The sequence below is a fragment of the Nymphalis io genome, chromosome 12 (genome assembly GCF_905147045.1).
Source record: "Nymphalis io chromosome 12, ilAglIoxx1.1, whole genome shotgun sequence".
NCBI classification, from domain to species: domain Eukaryota; kingdom Metazoa; phylum Arthropoda; class Insecta; order Lepidoptera; family Nymphalidae; genus Nymphalis; species Nymphalis io.
Window position 1 is genome coordinate 12,705,624 of NC_065899.1, and position 19,480 is coordinate 12,725,103.

The 19,480-nt window shown below is 35.5% G+C and overlaps 2 protein-coding genes across 3 annotated transcripts in view; both read left to right on the top strand.

Moving 5' to 3' along the window:
- Positions 1–18,321, top strand: part of LOC126772530 (protein couch potato-like) — a 194,819-nt gene extending 176,498 nt beyond the window's left edge. Inside the window, exons 3-10 of the mRNA XM_050492929.1 lie at positions 7,488–7,565; positions 8,590–8,643; positions 10,105–10,167; positions 11,088–11,232; positions 11,860–11,987; positions 12,223–12,419; positions 13,307–13,517; positions 13,952–18,321. Of these exons, the coding sequence (XP_050348886.1) occupies positions 7,488–7,565; positions 8,590–8,643; positions 10,105–10,167; positions 11,088–11,232; positions 11,860–11,987; positions 12,223–12,419; positions 13,307–13,517; positions 13,952–13,990 (915 nt within the window). The 3' untranslated portion in view covers positions 13,991–18,321. The remainder of the gene's footprint in view (positions 1–7,487; positions 7,566–8,589; positions 8,644–10,104; positions 10,168–11,087; positions 11,233–11,859; positions 11,988–12,222; positions 12,420–13,306; positions 13,518–13,951) is intronic.
- The window catches only part of LOC126772529 (HIG1 domain family member 2A, mitochondrial), a 397,572-nt gene that overhangs the window by 230,530 nt on the left and 147,562 nt on the right, over positions 1–19,480 (top strand). The gene's annotated exons all lie outside the window — the stretch shown is intronic.

Consider the following 19,480-nt stretch of genomic DNA (forward strand, 5'->3'; position numbering starts at 1 on the left):
AAGATTAACATATGATTGTTTAACCTTTCAAATAGTCAAAAGACAAAGTTTTTACAGTTTTTAGGGTACATAAGCACATTTTACAATTTTAATTGTAATATATACATTTTTTTTCTCGCTGTAAAAACACATTTACGTGTTTCCCCCATATGAGGTGGAGGGTATGTTGGACTCGTCGGCGCTGAAGGCGCCGGAATACCCACTAAAAAACCAGCGGTACCCACTCCGTCTTGTCGGGGAACGTCACGGGATCGCTTGCGCATACTACCGTGCTGTCCAATAAACCTACCACTGGTTCGGAATGTAGATTCCACCAAGAATAAAAACGAGAAGCTCAGTATTTACTCTTTTTAACAATATAAAAATTACATGTAATAATTATATAAAATTATATTTATATATATATAACATCAACGAATGGCCCGCACAACGAAAGGCTGATGAAACTAAAACTAACAAATTATTTTACTTTATTGATTGACACTATCTATTAGCCTGTTGAGAAAGTTTAAAATTTTGCCGCCGACATTGACGTTCGAAGAAAAATTGCCTTCGTCGAGTTTGAGCGCTTCATACCGAAGTTTGTTTTGCCGATATTTTATTATCGCCGACCGGAGGCGCGCCATTCGATCAAATTCGAGACCTCTTTAACATATTCCCAGTGGATGGGAATTTTTAAATTTCGTTTAACTTCCCATTACAATAAAATCTCGTTCGTCCAAACGCTTAGTAATCGCGTCGATTTGAATTTCAGAACAGTTTCATGGAAATCGTAATCATGGTTCGCAAACACCGATCTTGACTGTATTCGTTATGGCACGTCGCTAATTCTAAATCGTAGTGAATGACAAATATGTTGATTTATTTCTGTTGTTCAATAATTTCTGGTATTTTATTTAGATATCGTCGATTCGAACGCAATAAAAATATGACCGTGATTTCCTTGTAATTATTGTCTTATTTCTTGTTGTTATTTTATAAATAACCAAGACATAGTTTAAAACAAAGTCCTCCGCCATGTATGTCTGTCTGTCTGACCGCGATAACCTTAAAAACCACCAAACAGATTTTAATATCGTTAAATTATGAACACGTAAAAACTGACTCATTACAGACAACGGACATTACATCTTAGATTCAATGCTTGCCGCCGTTTCTATCGCTAGAAGTGTCGTGTTTTAGAAACATCCTGTGAATCTCCCACTGCTGGGTTAAGGCCTTCTCTCCTTTTCGAGGACTTCTCCTCAAAGCTTGGAACAAATTCCACTACAGATTTCCTCAAGATGTTTTCCTGTTAATTATAAACACAAAGTGTATAAGCGTAGGTCAAATAAATATAATATAAAATAATAAAGCAGAAAGTGTTTCCTTCGAATAAAACGAAACGAAATATTGTTCTGCGATCGTGTAGTGAAGTGAAATGATTCTTTGCTTATCATTTTTCAATGTTGCCGGACTGCTGACATTTAATTTCGATTCCTTCTTATTTTGTTGTTTCGAGTGCGCAGACTTTCACTGTTGGTCTTTTTGTCGATTGAACAATGATCACAACGGGTACACGGGATTGGATTCGATTACGTTTTTTGTTTTTTATTCCTTAACATCATTTTTATCTAATAAACAATTTTCATTTCTTCAAAAACTTCCTAATGGTATTTAGGAGTATTTAGAGGCGGCATACACGAGTCTAATCAAATAATACACATCTTTTCAAATAATCTTATAGGCAGTATTGAATCGGCGTTATAAAAAAAATACTATTAAATTACATATATAAAATTACTAAAACCTTGAATGAATATTACATTATTTTTAAAAAAAATACATAAGGAACATTCCAATATGTTAGCGACAAATCTATGCACAGAGACTTGATATATATATCGGCTGTGTTCGCTATACGGATAATATGTGCACTTTGAATGTGAGCTATATACACAAGCAGTATGATAAATTCGCTGTGCAGCGCCCCGGGCGCTTCCGCTCCACTCGCCTCGGATGCACGCCAGTGCGATCGATCGTGTGAATACACCTTTATCCGTTTTTTTTTTTATTTTCATCTATTTATAGCGTGCCATTGAATCCCGTCCCCGGTACGAACACATAACCTTTTTTGTAAATCGTATGATCGATTAGTCAGTTTATTGATAAAACATCATAAATGCTACACGTTATATTTTATCGGTTATTTAAAAACATAACTTTAGTAAAAACCTGTGAATGTCCTACTGCTGGGCTAAGGCCTCCTCTCCCTTTTTGAGGAAAAGGTTTTGGAGCTTATCCACTCTGCTGCTCCAATGGAGTTGGTAGAATACTGATGTGGTAGAATTTCAATGAAATTAGGCACATGCAAGTTTCCTCTCGATGTTTTCCTTCGCCGTCAAGCACGAGATGAATTATTATCACAAATTAAGCACATGAAAATTCAATGGTGCTTGTCCAGGTTTGAACCCACGATCATCGGTTAAGATTCACGCGCTCTTACCACTATGCCATCTCGGCTTCAAAAACATAACTTATATATATTAATTACCGGCGATGTTATCGTAATTATACAGATATAATTATATTTTAAAATGCAATTCAGTTAAAATTTCCTCTCGAAATTATGAAGTGGTATCAGTAAATCACACGACCCCTTTCCATTTGAAATATTCCATGGAGCCGTATTATGATTAATATCGCGGCAAATGATAACATTGTACGCCCTCGGTATATTATTATGAAAATACAATAGATAAACTATGTAAAGATAATTATATATAAAATGTACCTTATTATACAAATATAGTTCGTGTATTATATATATATGGTATTTTTATAAAATATATAGGCGGACAGGCAAATGGGCCACCTAATGATAAATGGTCACCATTGCCCATAGAAATTGGCATTTATTTGTTATGTCCCTTTTGCCTGTAATTACACTGGCTCACTCACTTTTCAAACCGGAACACAACAATACCAAGTACTGCTGTTTTGCGGTAGAATATCTCAGACGAGGGTTGTGAGGTTGTACTTACCTAGATGAGCTTGTACGAAGCCCTACCACCAGTAGAATTTATATATCTCGTAAGGAATAAAGTATCAACGAAAACTATATGTTAGAGATTTTTTTCTATTATCATTTATATATAATTTTTTGTATAAAATAATATGGATTATTTATTAATATTTTTCAACACCACTTTTAAATTTATGTATTGGCTAATACACTAGAAAGCGTTTACATTATTCAATATGTTGAAACAATATATGTATTTCGTACGTATATAACTCGTACAATCTTGTCTTCTACGAGTAAGAGGCACGTAGCGAATCCAATAGGATTATTTCCACACACCGCCCGTAGTATTTATCGCTACGGCGGTACATTGTAGTGTATTTAAACTAGATCGCTTTATTGTTATGTCCAGTGCACTAAACTGAAATCGTTTGAGTGGACTTATCGTATGGTTATGCACTAAGATGTTTGTTGCATCACTTTGACTGCTCATTCATGAACGAATGCTCAGTGTCACAGCTTAAACAATGTTCATGCTAGCCGTTGGATCGCCCATCGAGCCAATATGAAATCGAAAGTTGACGCTCCGATATAATGAGCCTCGTTATTCGAAACAGATGGTTCTGAGGTGTTCTTGTGAAATTTCGATTTCGATTTGAAAGAAAGTTTGTTGAAATTAAGTAAATCTATTCATTTATAAATCTGAAGTCTGTAAGTTTTTTTTGTTTGTTCTTGAAACCTACTAGACCGATTTGAAATAATAATATATTATTAAGAAAGTTTATAATATAATTTTTCGGCTCTTTAGGCTTTCTGCTTTTTATTGTATTATGTATTTTTTTTATTTATTTTTTTTACTGTTTTTGCTCTTATTTTTATATTCTCTAGCTATAATTATGCAATGTATTAATTTTAGTTATGTAAGTTAAATTAAATTTGCTTCAACTACTCTTATAAAATAATTACATATAATTTTTTTATTGATTTTCGTGATCTCTGTCAAACGACGTTAGCTTGTCCAAATAAATAAATAAAGGTTATATACCATAAGGTTATATAACACCTCGATACGATCCACGGAAACGTTGTAACGTTTAACTTACGTGAAACCCGGCAGAAGCTTCTGCTTTATATGAGACAGAATACAAAGCTCATTATGAAAAAAATAATTACTAATTACAACTACTACATATGTAAAATATATATAACTTCAATAATTATAAATTAAATTTATAGCAGTTCAAATATAATACCAGCCATTCTAATTCTAAAATGTTATTAGATATTTCTCAGGTCGGTTTTCTTTGTAAAGTTTTACACGCTATACATGTATAATTTAAAATTCCACTCGAAACCGCTGTTCTCTAGGCAACTAAAATAATTTATGAAGCTTTAAACAAATTGAAGGTTTTCCACGAGGCGGAATACTTAATACGTTTTTTTTTTTCGTCGCAATAATGTCAAGCGTAGATGTTATCTGCCCCCGTAGACAGATCAAATATTCCTTCGCTTTTGAAGTTGAGGAGGCGTAAAATTGAGATAAGCTTTCAATGTATTATACGCTTAGTCACGTCTAAATTGTAACTGAAATATGCATACGATGTTTTAATATTCAATTATATGAATCCGCATAAACAAAATTAATTTCATTTTAATAAAAATATCATCTGAATAAAGCACCGCTTGCTCTTTTAATACAAACATTTTTTTTAAGTTGATTAATTTTTTTTGTATATACTACTTCTAGTGTACACAATCAATTCAATTTACAATCGTTATTGACATATGTATTTTTTATATATTTGTTGTATCGTTTTCATAGTTAAGAGACTTGTCATGTCTTATTTAAGAATAAATAAATTGGTAACCGTAATTTTTATTTTATAATTGGAAGACAAATGAGTCACGTGATGTCATCCACATACAATGGCAACGTTAGAAAAAATGACCAATCTTTGCACCGTAAACGATCGGAAGATGTTGCTTGCTATTTAAATTCCTAAGCTTAGCGTGCACAAATACATAGTATCAAGTTACAGGTGAATTATTTCAATATACATATGTTACAGGACACCGTTAAAGCTAAGATTACACGATTCGATTTTAAACTAAAGTTCGAAACGAATGAATAATATTTGTAATATAAAATCTCTTTTCTTTATTTATGAACGCGACTATTAAACATAGCTCAATAGTAGCGTAGGGATTCGAGTGCAGCCGAGTGTATAATGGGCGACGTGAAGGGGCGTTTTCAGAGTGACCGAATACTACTCCGGTGAAATATATGGGAGCTGTGAGAGCATGACGTATAACATAACGTAACATAACATACAGTGATGTTGCTGTTCTCTAGTGTGCATTATGTGAATCCTTTTATCTATCAACATACTTATATATGCATTTCAATTGGTGGGTAGGCGAAGCCTTGTCACTAGTAGAACAAAAAATATATTTTATCCGTTTTCTTATTAAAGAATCGATTATTAACTGTTTAAAAAAACAGAAATAAAATTAAATTCGATTTAATATAAAAAAATCATCTTTTATATTTTCACCCGTAGAAGTGCTATTTTTTTTCTTATTTAATTGGGACCAATCAGGTTTGGGAAAGTACACTACCTTCTGTCATTTATGATGGTTCATAAATTAAGGATTTCTGAGGCAATAGCATAAAAAAACGAATCGGGAACCCCCTCTTTTTTTGAAGTCGGGTAAAAATATTTAAGTTTTATTATTCGTGTACAACACATTGTGTACTGAGAGTTATAAAGAATATTCTTAAAGCTGCCAGACAGCGGCTTTGAGAGACCATAAGAATGCTACGCTTATTATTTATTTAGTACGTATAATTTTTTTATGTACATTATTTGCTGTATTGTACAGAAAATTAAGTAGGGTGTGCCAATTTTTTTTTCGAAACGAGTTGGTTGAGTGTGTAATACACGTTGGTCTAAATCGAAGGTCACCCGTTTAAATTCCAGTTACATCGGCGTCGTGTTTATTATTAATTCCAGTCGTGGACTTTCGTTAATAGTGGAAGTCGATCACTGTTACCGCTTTATTTTATCGTTACAATCCAGTATTCCTAATATCTCTTAACTCAAAGTATGGAAAAAGGCGACATCCTCATCTAGTGAAGTGTCCTCCAGTGAAGTCCATCGTAATCCAATAGGTTCCCGCTGTCAATTTAATGTTATCCTCTCTTTTACTTTCTCCTGATTGTGCTGATAGATACAATATAGAATTTCCGTTCGTCCGTCCGTCCGTAGAATCCGTTAATTTTAATAGAAATGTATTGATATCGTTGTCAATACATTTCTATTAAAATTAACGGATATATCTAATGTTCACGCTTAGAGAAGAATATCAATGTTATAATAATATTTGTTTGTAATCAAGTTATATGTACATACGCAAATGTTGAAGATACACCATTTAAGTGCCCTTCAAATCTAATATTAAAGAACGTCCGTGGAAAAATATCACGTATCGTCGATACGGGGAATTCCCGTGCGTTCGACCGGAAAATAGCCGACATAAAGGTCCAACATTCTGGTCCTGACCGGGGACGGAAGCGATAAAATATATATGAGGGTCACCAACACCCTCAGCCGGGTCACATGACTTCTGTAAAAATTTTCAATTCTATTTTTACATTAACTCGTCAATAAATTTATCATCTACGTTGTTTAATAAGCACTTTCCGTGTATATATGTTTTATTTTGTTAAAGTTCTTAAAATATGTTTGCGTATCGAATGAGACGCAAAAACAACAATTAATCTAAATTATAATTAACAGTTCACGTCGAAATGCTTTCATTTTTCTACAAGATATTGCTAGGAGGTCGCTATTACCCTAATTTTTCTGGCCCATGGCGCTTAAACATCGCCCGTAAAAGTAAAACTCAGACGCATAAATAAAATGCACAACAAGATGGCGGCGACGACGGCCGGTGTTACCAGCAATTAATCTCCATTACCCGCACGCGCCAAATCACGCCGCTGTTTTATTCGTTAAATGGACCCGCCGAATTAATGCGCTCAAACGTTTACAAAGGCAAAAGAATCGACGAAGAATCGTCGGGAGAATCTATGCCCCTTTTGTGTCGGTTTGTGATAAATGCCCCGCTTCGCCTTTGTTTAAGAAATAAACGAGAAAGAAAAACTTGTAGCTAATTTTAAACGGAATATCAATATTGGAAACACTAGGGTTCGAAGAACTTGAAGAAAATTTAATAAATTGTGAAGACGAAACACGCTTTAGAGTATCGCGATCATTTCCAGTTTAGAATTTTATTATTATTGTTAATCGGCAATATTATAACCGGCAATCTTTCGATATTAAAAACCGTTCTGTGCGTTGACGTAAAAGGAGCTAGATTTTTTCCTTGAGAGAAAATGCTTCCCTTATGCCCACAGTAGTGAGGCTTTTTTTTATATTAAATTTATGTACATATAATATAATCATACATATTTCCTCAGGTGCGGACGCTGTTCGTGAGTGGACTGCCCATGGACGCCAAGCCAAGGGAACTCTATCTGCTGTTTCGAGCTTACGAAGTGAGTACAAATATGATGAAACACTCAATTATTCTAATATTTCTCATTATAATTCAAAAGAAACGTAATTATTCAATGCAAATTTACATACTTCCAAATTTCAATGTAAATTATCTATGGTAACGTCTATGATTCATTGAAACTCATTCCGCCCCATCACGTGACTCGGAAATATAATATCGATATTGTTTAATGCGTCATAAATATGAAACGTCATGACATTGTGTAATAATTCGAATTGAATCGATTCCGTCCACCGATAAGATGCATACACTCGATTCTTGGCTGGTACGGATGGTACCATAAATGTGCCTAAAGTTAATAGGGTTGTTTTCGATCGCGTGTTCGTAACAACGCCTGGTACGATTGGATACCATTGTTGGAGCGAAATTTCGTCGGAACTGACATACGTTGCTATGATGCCATCGATCGAATTAAATTGGTTGAACCAGCAGTTTAACTTATAATTTTATATATGCTTCAATGTTATTCAAAGTTCGTCTGTACAATTTTAGTTTATTGTTTTTAAAACCCTTATCCAAAAACTTGACGAATAAGAGTTTGGCCGAAATAAATGTATTGGCCCGAAGTATGTGTGTGTTTAAAAGCAGTTATAAGTAATATCTATATATAAGTAAATTGCTGGAGTAAAGACTTGCGGCGTGCGCACAAGCGTACTTGCGTTTTATAATAACTAATTAATAAAATGTTAATTTTTATAATTATATTAACTTGATATTTACAATCCTTTTTTTCACTGAATTACAAATATTCTTTTTTTTTCTTATTTAATACATGATATGAGATATATAACGATAAATACATAATTATGATATATATGCCAAGGTACATCGTTCCAACCGGGTGGACCACGGTACTCTCAGTTTTTTTAAGCTACATATATACTCGTATAATAGGCCATTAAATAACGAACTTAATTATATAAGGCTGTAAAGCAAAGAAAAATATATAGTATATGTAAATGTGTGGTAAATCACATATATAATTGAATTTTGTTTCATAGGGATACGAAGGTTCGCTGCTGAAGGTTACTAGCAAAAATGGAAAAACAGCATCCGTAAGTATCTCTCTGTTTATTTTTAATTTTTATTAATAGGTCGTTGATAAAGCCCGGGCTGACGGTCCAGGATGATAGAACACGTGAATTTTGATACAAATTGCAGTATCAGTTGCGAACAACCAGTTTTCGTGATCCGCAGTAAATGAACCTGTATGTATCGAATGAATTTCTAACACATATGTATGAGAGAGCCAACACGTATGAGAGCATCGTGGTGAATTAAGAGAAGATAAGATAGACCAGCAGTGGGACATTTACATGCTGTTACTATGATTAATACAAGGCTTATGTGTATAAGTGTGAAAAAGGAATACTCTATTCTCTCGCTCTAATAATACGATGTGACAGCAGACACGACAGGAAAGAGTTCAAGCGAAAGACCAATCGCATGGCATGACCAGTGTACACTTCCAACTTCCAGACTCCGAACCGTAACTGGTTTTTTTTTAAACCCTTTCTATACTTCTCGTATAACCATTGTCTACTTTCATGAAATATTAGTTCATTGGCCAAAGTTTAGAATGCAGCGCCTGATTATAATATGATCGTACACTATTTCATTTTTTTTATAGAAATATGTTTTTGACTTCAGAATAATGGCGTTAGTATTTAAATCGTTAATTGTAATAGTATTTGTATCGTTATTATTTAAATCACTATATATTTAAAAATATGTCCCCGAGCCGTGTCTGTTTGTATGTCTGTCTGTCTGGAATAAACTCAAAAACTACCGAATGAATTTTCGTACGGTTTTCACCAATAGACGAAGTGATTCGTGATGAAGGTTTAGGTAACTTGACTGAAATATGAATCGTACAAAAAGCATGCTGGCTGCATGCTTTACTGGCGGGCGCTACCTTAACTAATACATCCGTAACCGTAACAGCCTGTGAATATCCCACTGCTGGGCTAAAGGCCTCCTCTCCTCTTTTTGAGGAGAAGGTTTGGAGCTTATTCCACCACGCTGCTCCAATGCGGGTTGGTAGAATTCACATGTGGTAGAATTTCAGTGAAATTAGACACATGCAGGTTTCCTCACGATGTTTTCCTTCACCGTTAAGCACGAGATGAATTATAATCACAAATTAAGCACATGAAAATTCAGTGGTGGTTGCCCGGGTTTGAATCATCGGTTAAGATTCACGCGTTCTTACCACAGGGCCATCTCGGCTTTTTTTAAAAAAAAGCCGAGATGGCCCTGTGCCATAATACATATATAATGATATTAACGTTTTATGTAGTTATTCTATCCGTGCGAAGCCGTGACGTGTAACTAGATGTTTATAATTTACTATCAATTACATTTTAGGAAGAAATTAATTACTGTTTCTAGCCAGTTCTCTGTTTTGAAATATACTGTAGCAATAATATGGAGTTATAAACTTATCTGCAACGATAATAAACTTGTATGCAAATTATTCTATACAGAATAGTTAACGTGTATATTTGTTATTGCAGCCGGTCGGTTTCGTCACGTTTCACACTCGGGCCGGAGCTGAGGCCGCTAAGCAAGATCTTCAGGTTAGTTACCACAACATGCTTTTACTAATTAAATTTATACATTATTTATATATAATATTTAATTAAAATATAGTTTTATATTTATAGTACATATCAGAAGTAGGACCTAAAATGGAATCATTACTAATATTATTATTTTTTTTTCGTAAATAAACACAACAAGAAAATCACAAACACTGAACATATCGCCTTGTAAACATCGATCGCTTACAACACTTAAAACATTACAAGAATAACATAATATTCTTGCAATATAAAGATATAGACGAAAGACTAACGATAAGAAGTAAAAATGCTATATGTAAATAATTAAAAAGATATATAAACGTAAAACGCACGGTGTTACTAAACCTCTTCTCATCACATGCCTACACAGCCAATCAGCACCATAGTTAATATACTCATTGTAGACTTGGAATAACATTTTCCTGACTCGAGTAACCGCATCGTAAGTTATGCTAAACCCATGCACATATCGACTAGACCACGTCGAGTCATCTAGTCGGAGCCACTAAGCTCTCAATCCCGGATATTGGAGTGAAATCGATTACGTTACCGTGTATATACGCAACTGCATGTCACCGTTTGACAGATTTTGATGTCACACCCCGAGCACCGTGTTTCGGCACCTCAGCAGGCGCTGGCGTGAAAAGCAAACGAGAAATTTTTTTTTTACATTGTGACAGTTGCTATTTAAACAATTTTACATAATAGTAAATAATATAATCAAAATATCGCGAATGACTTATTATTTATTTATTTGAAAAGAATTTAAGTTTAAAACGTTTCCTATTAATGATTATCGTTTCATCGATAAACTATCTCTGCCTCCACACTGGACTTTAAGTTCAGTGGGAACACGCGGCGAACCGTCCATCGTCATTATATCGGAGCGCCGCACCGCTCGCGGCTGTTCACAGCAGGGCGTCCGGTTCGACCCCGACATGCCGCAAACGATTCGGCTGGAGTTCGCTAAAAGCAACACGAAGGTCAGCAAGCCGAAGCCGGCAGTTGCCACAGCCGCGCCAGCTGCACACCCCGCATTGATGCACCCACTCACTGGACGTAAGTACCGCCGTACGCACACACCACCCGGCGCTCGCTCGATCTTCAACTCGCTCCAGAATTCAAATCATAAGAAACAATATTTCACCTTCATTTATACGTATTCATTTAACTGTTTCCTTTTAGATTTATTTCATAAACTTTTTTAGAACATACATTTTTTTTAATAAGTAAAATGGTGACGTAATGTTTCTCCGTAGTCATTTAAACGCTACACAGTACAACGAAGATTTCGCCACAAGCATACACATAAGACTTTATATTCCTACGGTATTGTGCTTTCACATCTGATTACGAGTGATGGCGCGTCGAGCAATCGCAAACTTGGGCAAGTATCTGTAAAAGCTTACACGTACCACGCAAAGCCTAGCTCCGTGAAGCTGTTGTTATCTTCCAATTGACTGTCGGGTTCTAACCACTGTTAAACTAAATAGTCACATGTTCTGATGACATTCCGTATTATAGCCTCGCTTCTTTAATAAAGTCTCGTTACACGAATTGGCTACTTAGGAGCGTGAAAACACGTTTAGCACATTGTAAATAAATTTCTTTGTCGTTTTAATTTTACACGAATTTGTAGAATTTTCACAGTACAGGTTTTCGTCTAATATTAATGGTATTGCGCAGACTTAGCCAGTCCCTTCTTCCCTGGAGGGGGCGCTGAGCTGTGGCATCACCCGTTAGCTTACGGAGGGGAGCTGCCGACATTGTCGCACGGGCTGGTCCATCCCGCCATCCATCCTCAGATGGCGCCCGTGCGTTCCTACCTCTGACTAGCTGCCGCCGACAGGCCACACCACGTAAGTTTTAATTTATACATTGTATAACATACACATGTATAACATATATACAGTGTATTATTTATGTACAGTTAAACCGAAAAGTATATTTACAACGTAATTTCGTTGCAGAAACTTTACTATTCACCTCAAAAGTAATAAAACATAAAAGTTACATAATTCCATCTCGAACAATATTCTTCGCCCTCAGACCCCCTTGACGCTAGGCGCATGCGTACTACCAGCCCCAGCGCTGGGCTCGCCGGGAGCCGCGGTCCCGGCGCATGCGCCCGCGCCGCCCGCGCACCCCGCGCACCCCGCGCACCCTGCGCCTCCCTGCTCGACGCTCTTTGTCGCTAACCTCGGACAATTCGTCTCCGAGCACGAACTCAAAGAGATATTCAGCAGGTACGTGCCGCTTTCACCTGAAGGCTTCGACTGGAAAAGCGGCTTACGATATGTTTAGCCTTTATTTTTCATCGACATTTTTACATTAATACAATATTTTAGTGTGACCTAATGTGCATATAAAAATCTCTTTATTTTGGCTAATTTAAAACCAACTGGTTTTATAGAATACCCGTCTGCTTTTGTTACGATTTCCAAGAAATATACAAAATTGTTTTAAACAAATATTTCCAGTCGAACCGAGCATTCATTAAATGTCTGCATGATCGCAAAATATATTTTAAAAAAAAGTATCAGTTGTATGAGCGAAGACAAAGTAATTATTTTTAAATAGATAAATATATATTCTCCACAGTGCATGTCGCACCAAACATCACAGTCGTCTATTGTTGGGTTATATTTATGTTCTAATGTATCTCAAACCAACTGAGGGTCCCACGTTCAGTTTGTATGAGATCGTAAGCCTGCACCCGTACCACTTCAGCATGACAGTCGAACATCTATTTACACTAAAACACACTAGTCGTATGCTATTAGCACGAACATCACATAAATGTATGAACTGTCCATTGCACCCAAACTTACTTTATAGTATTAATATGCCGATTTATAAGTTACAAGCTACAAAATATAGTTTCCTCCTTAAAACTGTAAACCTTGTAAGGTTAGAAAATTCCCATGGAAGAACAATTTCTTTTTTGTTATCGCTTTTATCCAAAATAAGTTACGCATTCAAAAAGTTTATTTGCGAGTTAAAACAATAGACAAAATTCTGAGACATCCATAGTCCTAAAGTCATTCGATACAGCACCACAGCAGGCTATGTCAATAATAAACACACAAGACGAGGGTACGAGTGCGGGCAAATCTGAGTGTAATGGTAACAGCTGCCCGGGTTTCTCGCGACTGCGGCTTCTGACGGCCGGTAGCGGCGGCGGCTCTGGTCCGGTCGCGTTCGTCGACTTCGTTACCCCGAGCGACGCGGCGACCGCCATGGCCCGCCTGCAGGGCGCTCTGCTCCTCAGCTCAGAGGGGGCCATCCACCTCGAATTCGCGAGGCATAAGTTGGCACACAACGGCTGGATACTCGCACACGAAGTATGCACGCGCACTCTTCTTTACCACGATACCACACGGGTTCCTAGACCATGTCGTATACTTTTAGTAGTCGCTTACAAAGTTCAGCGTCCAGTTTCGGATCGTATAATAATTGGTTTAATTTTCTTTCCGAATATAGATAGATATTTTAGTGAATACTCAATTTGAAATCTAAAAACAACGTTTACAGATAAATAGTTTGAGGCAAAATAACGAAATGCCATTTCCTAAAAACCGTGTAGTATCTTCTAAACAGTTCGGATCCACACCACTGGAACGAACACAGGATGTACTCCAAAATGACCGCATAATGCATCACCACGCACCTCGCACCTTAGTTCTTACGGCCTGATAAACGATCACTAGCGTTACAAGCGCACACACGACATAAGCAATTTACTCATCTGTCCATTTACTAAATTACAATCGGTCAGCAGGGAGCCAAAGGCGGAGAAGAGGGCGAACAGCATTAACTCGTTCGTGGCACTCGGCACTTGACAACCGGCCAACTGAGCGGCGCCGCGCTGCGCGTGCGCGTGCGCGGCGCGCGGCGGCGGCGGCTGAACGTTTGTTGGCAAAACGCTCTCCTCGTTTATGTTTTTCATCTGTAGCGTCAGGGGTGTGATGTAATTTGTTGATACCAAATTTAGCGTAAATTTTTATTATATTAACATTCCAGTTTAATTGTTTACCGTTCACGATGAAAATATTATTTGAAATTATTATTAACTTTTATTGTATAACGTGTTTATTTAATTCATTTTTTTTATGTAATATAAGATTTATTTACAAGTGACTTATTGTACGATAACGTTTGTGTATTCGTTTCTCCGAGGCCGATTACACAACTGAGACGTTCTGTTATGGATATAGTGTAATATCAGAAATTAAACATTTTAGGATATATCACATTCGAGTAAGCTAAAAACCAAAGGTGCCCTTCATAGAAAGATTACGTTTTGTTGATAATATTTCAAGTTGAATGATTTTAAATGAAGTTGTATGTAATGATGACGATACTTTTGTTTTAGTCTCGATAGTGTTAGCGTATTTAAATGAATTTTCATTAATATCTCAAATTATATTTACCTAATGCTTTTTAGTAATTTTTATAATGTTCGATCACTCGTTAAAGCGCTGGCACACTAGCGTTGGTTTACGATCCTTCTATCTGTATATGGGATAAAGATGAAATGCAATAATGTAAAGATGTAACAATCGTTACGCGAGGCCCTCGGCGTCGCTCGTGAAGTGCAGTACACTGCCGAACGCGCCCCACCCGCGCTCGGGCTCGCATCGTGCGCGCCGACCGCCCTGATGTCTACTCGTCTGTCCGCACCCTAATGTCTCGTGCCTTGTGGAAACTTCTCCCTGAAACCGCGTCAATCTCGAACCGCGTGAACATTTTCCGTTGTTTTCTTTTGGACTCGGTAGACATTTCGGTCTCTCCGTGCGTACGATGCGACATCATCGAGCAGGGTTCAGTCTCGCTGGGAGAATTTAGCCTTGGCCTTATGAGAGTTAAATAACTATATGTAATCATTATATTATTAATTATTAGTAATAATTATACGGCGACACGCGCCAAGCTGAATAGTAAAACAGTTATTCTATTTGCATGCTTTGACGAGCTTTTTGGTAATACTAATTTAAAACTTAGTAGTAACTTTAATTGTGTAATCTTTAGGTAAATATTATAATACTAGATAAGGGTATTTATTGTAGACGATCTGCATAGTTACGTTACAATTAATTGAAAGTTATTCTTACATAATAATGAAGCAGTGTATGATGTTGAATCTATTGTGTTAGGGTTAATCAAATGGAAAATTAATATATTTTTTATTTTTAGCTAGTTGAGTATCGCGTATAGAAGGTACTCGCTGAGCGCGTCACACGCGCGACGCGAATTTGTCACTTCGTTTCGGATGCGAAATAGCAATAAACCAAAAATGAATTCTTAATGTTTATATTATAGGTATCTAGAAACGTATTCCGCTGATGTAAACATTTAAAAATTATACAAAAAAAAAAGTAAAAAAAAATAATATAAATAAATCCCTGCTTAGGCTATTTTAATAAGATTTCGGATATTTCGGTTGAAATCTTGACGCGACAGATATCAAGTGAGCGTTCACTGGATCCTCGTCGTGAGCCGGTTTATTCCGCATGTGAATTCTTATGAAAGTCTCTTAGTCAATATTTAATAGAAATATGTCAATTTTTGACTTAGCAAAATTTTATACGTTATTTATAGTGACTGTAACTATCACGATATACCGAGCGTCATGGCGTATAGACCAAAGATAAAAGATATACATTACTTAATACTAACCTCAAACCAAACGTACCAAACATTATCTCGTGGCCTACACACTGACAGACGGATTTTAAATCGATTGTATACATATATATATATATATATATATATATATATATATATACAGATATTACGCAAACGTTCTAATTATATACATAATATGTATTGTAATGGCGATTTTAAATCGTAACTTGTTTTTCCGGGTAATTGATATAAACGCTTATATATATATTCAACATTGCAAAATAATTAGTTTTCAGTTTAATGTAAAAATCGACGTCAATGTGTGGAGCCAGCATTAGTTAAATCTCTTAGAAATAACTAAATATTTATAAAAAAAAATATTGATCGATTTTTAATTTATAACGAAATTCCTAAAAATATAAAACTCGGTTTCTCTTGGTATTCGTATTTCACTGTCTGTTTTAATAGTTAAGCTAAGTCAATGTTTACTTATTTAATTCGATATATAACGCTAATTCGTATGTAAGTTGTGTAATAGTGTATTAGTGATCTCCCAAAACTTCGGCGCCCGGAGTCCCCGACCGCGGATAATACAACGAAAAGTTTTAAATTTCTTTTCCGTTGTTATTTCCCAAGCTGCGTGGTAACTTCAGCTCTATTTATTTATAGCCTCTCGCTGTGCAAATGATTTAGGAATTTAAAAAGCTATTAAGATCTTTTATATAAATATATATCTCTACGTAACTATATATAAATTGGAGGAGAAACTATTTTTCGTATATATATAAAAGTAACCACGAAGCTTGTCGATTGAGTTACGTTACTACTTACGGCAGTACTATCGCGTGCTATCCGAGGGGAGGTGAGGCGTCGCGAGAGGGGCTCGGGCGCCGCCATGATTCCGTCCAACCGTAGCTAGCGAGTAAGAGACGTCCAGTGGCTACGAACACGGCTACGTCATTTGCGGGACTACTCGAGACATATCATCGTGTAATATTAATGTGTAATTAGAATTAATATGCGGTTTCATAGAGACTTTTATTCAGTATACTCGTCTACTACTTGTAATGCATTCGGCTACATGTCACGCTATATCAGTATCGAGTTTACGTTGTCGGAACCGACGCTTGGAATTCGCTCCACTCCGTCTTCGAATATTTTCGCTTCGGTGTTACGTTGTATGGGAAACGAGCCGGTGAATGATTTGTTGAAGTTTATCGTTGAATCGAGTAGCTTGTTCTCGGAGTGTCGGCTGGAGCCGCGTGACATTGGCCCGCATGTGATAGGGTAGTGTAGGGGGTAGCGTCGCCTTGCAAGTTAGGTTAAGTGAAGCGGTAAGACACAAACACCGTACATCGGAAACATATCAATACTGTGCCCCTTAATAAATAATTAAATACTAATCTAAGAGATACATATGAATAGCATAAACAAAATAATCGTTCGGAGTATCAGATATATACTAAGTGTTGTTTTCGTACGTTGAACAATTAATGAGGCGGTTAGGACGTTTTCGAGATGTGAATCGTTACGCATAGTACCCGAGTAGTTGCGCGCAATTTATTTTAACTTACCGCAATAGATCTTTAAATGTATTTTTTATTGTTATACTTAGGCTAATGTTTAATATGGCTTAATTACCAAAATATTTTTAGCGATTCGCTTCGTATTCAGTATTAAAGAACTTTTGATTTTCCGTGACGGGAGCTAGCGCGTTGCTAGGTCTTATTTGTATATCGAGCAAATTAAATCATACAAAATATATAGTTAGTAATTAATTGTTAGATTTGTGTGACTTGAATTATTTAAAGCTTTTAGAGCAGAGGTAACGTGTTATTGTGATTTAAGAAATAAAAAAAAAAACATAATGACATTGTAAAAAATAGTGATAAATTTAGCTTAATTATTATCATTATTACAATTTTTATAGATGTTCATTAATTTTCTTTCCTTACTTCATGGACTATTGTGGCATTGGAGACGTCATTGTTAATTCAAATAAAATTGAGCTCATCCTCAATCGAAGTTTTCATTCAACCGATCCCTTCGAACTCGCTACCGATCAAGTCTCCAAACAGATATTGACCGAAGTTCTTCAGAGATTCAGCTAAACTTTTCAATTAAACGTGTTTTATTGGACAAGAAACATTCTATTCGAACAAATTAATGAATTATTCGAGTTTACTGTTCTATTTTGTCAATTTTCTTGTTATAATTGAGACATATTAGTAAAATATAGGTGTATTATAGAATAACCCAAATTAGATATAATTATTAAACAGTTGGCTTTGGAATATGCTTTGTAGATTAACTGCTTTCTCGCGTCATCTTGTAAAACGATTTTATTTTGTGTAATTACGAATGCAATTGTTTTACAACGAAGATGTTATAAAATGTGGAAGCGCTAATAAACTTTCTTATTTCGATAATGATTTTGTGAAAGTGTTGTATTTATGTTATAATTAGTTTTAAAGCATTATAGGGTCCAAAGATTGGGAATAAAACATATGTGACAAAATATCATGTTTGTTTCTTTATGATTTTAACAAATTCTTTTTTTTTTTTTCTTAGCTCGTCGCAGGCTCACGTAATTATGTTTTTGCGTTATCATTATCATGTACACATAAAAAATACGAAATGTACATTTTTAAAACATTGATTTTTTTTACTTTTTATTTTTTTGTAAAAATATTGAAATGACACGTGTCATTTGAAATATCCTGTGCTCTAATTATCCACAGATCCAAATTCCAATCATAGAGGATGCTATTATTCTAGGCGAGTAAGTGAAATTTCTAATATTGATTGTAAGAAAGTCTCCTTTATAGTTTTGTTTAAGATTGAAGATTCATCAAAGCATAAAACTAAAAATATAATTACTTTTTAAAAACAACCTATTTTTGACCCACTTAAAAAGAATCACCAGTACACTATAAAGTCACCAGCATAAGAAGTAAGTATTTACAAAAGAAAAGTAGTATATATAGTATGTCAGTTGTCTGGTTTCCATAGTACAAGCTCTGCGTGGTTTGGGATCAGATGGCCGTGTGTGAATAATGTCCCAGGATATTATTATTATTATAAATTGAGCCTAATTCGCTAGTGAATAATATTGTAAAAGCAATATTATCTCAATCTTGAAACAATTGTAGTTACAACTGTTTATTAAATTAAACATTTAATACTCATATAAACATAACACGATAATAAGCACATTTAACGTGGTGAACACACTACAAACTCACTGAAACTTTGATCGAATATGTAGAGACGAAGATACACATCTGTACTTGCAGATATTTTGTGAGTAATTATTTATTTTGAAGCAACGAATATAATTAGATCATTTATTATATCGATTTTCAAATTAAATTATAAACTACCGATACAATTCTGGTTTAAGATTATTTATTGATCTCATAAGAATTAAATTACAGTTACATGAGTACTTTTTTTATAGAATAGGAAGGCGGACGAGCATATGGGCCACCTGATGGTAAGTGGTCACCAACGCCCATAGACATTGGCATTGTAAGAAATGTTAACCATCGCTTACATCACTAATGCGCCACCAACCTTGGGAAATAAGATGTTATCTTCCTTGTGCCTGTAATTACACTGGCTCGCTCACCTTTCAAACCGGAACACAACAATACCAAGTACTGCTGTTTTGCGGTAG